We start from the raw sequence: 5,103 nt of genomic DNA, 5'->3' as shown, positions 1-5,103 counted from the left end.
GAAAGAGTGAATCATGAGGGTTTGATAATGCATAAGCAATCAATAAACAAAAGAATTATTATATTTGATCTAGTCTTCAGCAAATAACACTCACTCCCCAGGCACTGAAAACTGTTAGGCCCTACAAAGGTGCGGGGCTATCCCTACCTCAGGGCAGCTCTATGAAGCTGCTTTCACAGATGTGTTTGTTGGTTGTTTTGTTGTTGTTTACTTTTTAAACTGGAGATGAGAAGTATGGGGATGGAGTATTCGCTCTTCTCTGCTAACAATCCTGGAACAGTCTCTCTCCAGATACTTCTCTACCCTACCGTGGTATACAAAGTGAAGGGCTAAATCCTTGGCTTACTGCTTTTCAGTCAGTCAATTCTTTTCGCCATTTATAGAAGCAGCAGTCCAAGATAAAACTCAGGGAAGCAAGCACCTAGACTCTGAGCCTGTTAGATAAAAAATATTGACTTGAGCCCCTTACTCTATCAATCATCATATCACATTTCAATTTCTTTTGTCTTAATGAGAAGGCAGAAGTTATTTTGGTAACTAAACAAAAACAGCTGGAACCTTATAACAAGCTAAAATAGTTTTCCTGTCTCCATGCAGTTTTTATTAATATATCTAACAAAAACTATACGCTAAGGCTCTACCTCATATTACTTATAAGACAGAAAGAACTGAATATTGTTTGACTCAACTGTGAATTATCTCATTTTCCCCCATTCTCCCTATTTTTTGGGGGGTGTGTTATTTGCTTTATTTTATTTTATTATAAATTTATTTTATTTATTCACTTTTGGCTGCATTGGGTCTTCATTGCTGCGCGCGGGCTTTCTCTAGTTGCGGCGAGCAGGGTCTACTCTTCGTTGCAGTGCACAGGCTTCTCGTTGCGGTGGCTTCTCTTGTTGTGGAGCACGGGGCTCTAGGCGCATGGGCTTCAGTAGTTGTGGCTCGCAGGCTCTAGAGTGCAGGCTCAGTAGTTGTGACGCACGGGCTTAGCTGCTCCGCGGCATGTGGGATCTTCCCGGACCAGGGATGGAACCCATGTCCCCTGCATTGGCAGGAGGATTCTTAACCACTGTGCCACCAGGGAAGTCCTATTTGCTTCATTTTAAAAAATTAATCACAGGCCATCATCAAAAATTCTAGAAACAATAAATGCTGGAGAGGGTGTGGAGAAAAGGGAACACTCTTGCACTGTTGGTGGGAATGTAAATTGATACAGCCACTATGGAGAACAGTATGGAGGTTCCTTAAAAAACTAAAAATAGAACTACCACACAACCCAGCAATCCCACTATTAGGCATATACCCTGAGAAAACCATAATTCAAAAAGAGTCATGTACAGGGCTTCCCTGGTGGCACAGTGGTTGAGAGTCCGCCTGCTGATGCAGGGGACACGGGTTCATGTCACGGCTGGGCCCGTGAGCCACGGCTGCTGAGCCCGCACGTCCGGAGCCTGTGCTCTGCAATGGGAGAGGCCACAAAAGTGAGAGGCCCGCATACCGCAAAAAAAAAAAAAAGAGTCATGTACCAAAATGTTCATTGCAGCTCTATTTACAATAGCCCGGACATGGAAGCAACCTTAGTGAGGTGGATGGACCTAGAGTCTGTCATACAGAGTGAAGTAAGTCAGAAAGAGAAAAACAAATACTGTATGCTACCACATATATATGGAATCTAAGGGAAAAAAAAAGGTCATGAAGAACCTAGGGGTAAGATGGGAATAAAGACGCAGACCTACTAGAGAATGGACTTGAGGACACGGGGAGGGGGAAGGGTAAGCTGTGACAAAGTGAGAGAGTGGCATGGACATATATACACTACCAAATGTAAAATAGCTAGCTAGTGGGAAGCAGCCGCAGAGCACAGGGAGATCAGCTCTGTGCTTTGTGACCACCTAGAGGGGTGGGGTAGGGAGGGTGGGAGGGAGGGAGACGCAAGAGGGAAGAGATATGGGAACATATGTATATGTATAGCTGATTCACTTTGTTATACAGCAGAAACTAACACACCATTGTAAAGCAAGTATACTCCAATAAAGATGTTAAAAAATAAAAAGGAAAAGAAGGTATACATATAAAAAAAAATTAATCACAGGACTTTTATAGTAGCTTAACAAGCATAAGTTAACAATAATTAAACTGACAAAAATTGGTATTCACTAGTTAACTTCTTGGGAACATTCCTATATTGTGCCAATCAAAATGCATCTGGAATGGAGATACATCATACATTGTACAAAAAAGTAGAAGACTGGCTAGGACTGGGAAGTCTCTGGGTATTCTCAGGGTATTTCCTGTAGGAGGCCTTGACTTCTGAGTGAAATCATTTTAATTTCTGTATAAAGCATCCTTGAAAGGGTATTTAGCTTTAAGTGGTCACTATCATACCAGTGTGGGGCTTTTCTCTAGTCTATGGACAGAGCAATCAATGGTCTTCTTTAGTATTCAAGTATGTATATGTATCCTGTTCCTAGTACACAATAATGTCCCCAGTGACAACAATCTTGACTCCCACAGTTTTTAGACAGCAACCACCCCTCTATGAACAGTCTCTATTCAAGGCAAACAGTAACTTCAGCACTCAGGAAGTTCACGACACCAAAATGGTGCCCTAAGGTTTAACATGATCCTCAAGTGGTAAAGAAGACCGATAAAGAGCAACACCTTTTGGTTTCAGACGACTGTTGTTCTATTTCCTTGTACCCTTTTTCTCCTTTCTTTTTCTTTTTTTTTTTTAATGGTACGCGGGTCCCTCACTGTTGCGGCCCCTCCCGCTGCGGAGCAGACTCCGGACGCGCAGGCTCAGCGGCCATGGCTCATGGGCCCAGCCACTCCGTGGCATGTGGGATCTTCCCGGACCTGGGCGCGAACCCGTGTCCCCTGCATCGGCAGGCGGACTCTCAACCACTGCGCCACCAGGGAAGCCCTCTTTTCTCCTTTCTTAAACCCAATTTCAACCCATGCTTCCCATTTTCCTCCCCACTCTCTTTTTTAGTTTTTTATAAGACAGGAGTCCCTGGATCTCGTACCTCACCTGTAACTGGGTTACTTAATCCTTACTTCACAAGTCATTTGCAGAAAGTATTTTTTTTTAATTTCCATAATGATATTTGATGCCCCAGTTATGTTTCTAGGCTACCTCCCCATCATCTCTTGGATCAAGCAATGTACAATAATTTTGATATAAACTGAAACAATGTATACTTAAAATGTAATCTTTGGGGTAAGAGAAACATAACCAATTTCAAAATAAAAAATGTCTTTAACTGTGAAATCTTGGAATTCCTTTTGATTTCTTTAACCACAATAAACCTTCCTGAACTATTTCACAAAGCTTCTAGAAAATTAATTCAGCAGAGATGGGCTGTAGAAATGATGGTAAGAGAATCAAAGAGGATTTAAGGTAATGTTAACATAATAAATGGTTGACAAGAGGTTATGGTACATGAATACATAGACTGTAATTCTTGTTTTACTCATTTGTTACCTTCAGAAGCGCAAGGTGACGTCTGGGCTACTCATTAAACGAGTATCACAGGACCTACCTCCTCACAAACTGTAGAAAATCGGTTGAGGAACTGTACAGTGTGCACCACAAACTGGTTTAGAAATGCCACCGTTCTTTTCTGTTGAATAGCTGGCACCTGTGTCACATAAAAATAAACATGATCCATACAGGAGGAACGTACACCGTGCTATCCCCTGGATATTAATAATAACGGGGCGTTTTGCTGTGTGAGATGAGTTACTGAAAGTACTGCCAAGAGTCATTAACTTGTTTTCCTAAACCGTAGGGGTGGGGTGTCCGAAGGTGACAGAGGCTGCAAAGTTTGAGAATGGGCTCTGGATTCACAGGTTTGAACTTTCGCAGGTAAAGGCAACACACAGAAACACACAAAAAACTCAAGGGCCGAATAAAAGAGGGTTAGAGATCGGAACCGACTCGTGTCGCCAGCGCTTCACCCTTGAGGATAGGGACTAGTGACCCGGGAAGCGAAGGCTGGGAGAGGCAAATTACCCCCGCCCCCCTTAGCTCGGGAGGGACCCCTTTTTAATGTGGACTGTGGGATTCTCCCTCCCGAGAGAGGTGGAAGACAGGCCCAGGCCAGGGATGAGCAAAAACAGACACGGCGTGGGGGGGGGGGGTGTCTCTCTGGAAACCCGGCGTCCCTTCCCCATCCTCCTCCCAGGTCGCCGAAGTCCAACTCCTTCTTTTACAAACCTTAGTCAGGTCTATGCCTGACCCCATGAGAGGAAGCCCATCCTCATCCATCTCCTCACCGGGCGGGGGACTCAGGGCTCACCCACAAACCCCTCCCCGACCCGGCCCGCCCAACCCGGTAATAGCGTCCGAAAGCCTCCCCTAGTCCCCGCCTCCCGGGCCCTTCCCGCCGGAAGGAAACGCCTCCCCCAGCCAATCACTCGGCGGCTCCCGGGGAGCCCGCCCCTTCGCACGGCAGTCTGGGATTGATAGTTCTTGCTCCGGATTATGACGTCGAACGAGGGGCGTCGGTTGCAGCAAGGTTGCAATTCTAGCAAAATCTTAAAAAGCCTCTCCCCCTGCCACCCCCCCAAAAAAGTAAAGCATCGCGTCTGTTTGAAGTTATACCTGCTTAGTCTCTTCTACTATATACGCAACTAATTCATTCGTTAATCAAAAGAAATATATATGCATATACATATATATATATATATATATATTTTTTTTTTTTTAACCTATTAAGCGCCAGATACTCTGCTAGTCTCTGTAGTGAATACAGACTGAATCAGATTGAGCATATGTATCTATCTAAAGAGCTACAGAAACATTATCCTCAGTCGGACAGTTGACAAAAATGTTTTTTCTAAGTGGTTTAGGTTCTTAAAAGAAAAAGACAAATGCAATGCTATAAGATGTAATTTCTAGTTAATAGAAAAGTGGGAGTGTCTCTCTGCCTCCTAGGATCCTTGATCATTACTGTTCATCAGTCATCCATAGCTCCTGACAGCAGCGCCACTCACAACTTAACTGAATTTCCAGGGCTGTTAAAAACAATCTATAGCTAGAAGTCTTGGTCAACTGCCAGAAATCCTCTGAAATATATACTCCTTTCCTCCAGGCTCTCT

General features: G+C 44.0%; 1 protein-coding gene across 1 annotated transcript in view; it reads right to left on the bottom strand.

Annotated features, from left to right (window-relative positions):
* WASHC3 (WASH complex subunit 3) overlaps positions 1–4,428 on the bottom strand; it is a 54,861-nt gene extending 50,433 nt beyond the window's left edge. Inside the window, exons 1-2 of the mRNA XM_007449168.1 lie at positions 4,220–4,428; positions 3,543–3,641 (exon numbers count right to left, since the gene is read on the bottom strand). Of these exons, the coding sequence (XP_007449230.1) occupies positions 3,543–3,641; positions 4,220–4,270 (150 nt within the window). The 5' untranslated portion in view covers positions 4,271–4,428. The remainder of the gene's footprint in view (positions 1–3,542; positions 3,642–4,219) is intronic.
* Between the last annotated feature and the right edge of the window lie 675 nt (positions 4,429–5,103).

The sequence above is a fragment of the Lipotes vexillifer genome, unplaced genomic scaffold (genome assembly GCF_000442215.2).
Source record: "Lipotes vexillifer unplaced genomic scaffold, Lipotes_vexillifer_v1.1 scaffold89, whole genome shotgun sequence".
NCBI classification, from domain to species: Eukaryota; Metazoa; Chordata; class Mammalia; order Artiodactyla; family Lipotidae; genus Lipotes; species Lipotes vexillifer.
The sequence above is the reverse complement of the archived record's forward strand: the minus strand, read 5'-3'. Positions and strand labels throughout refer to the sequence as shown.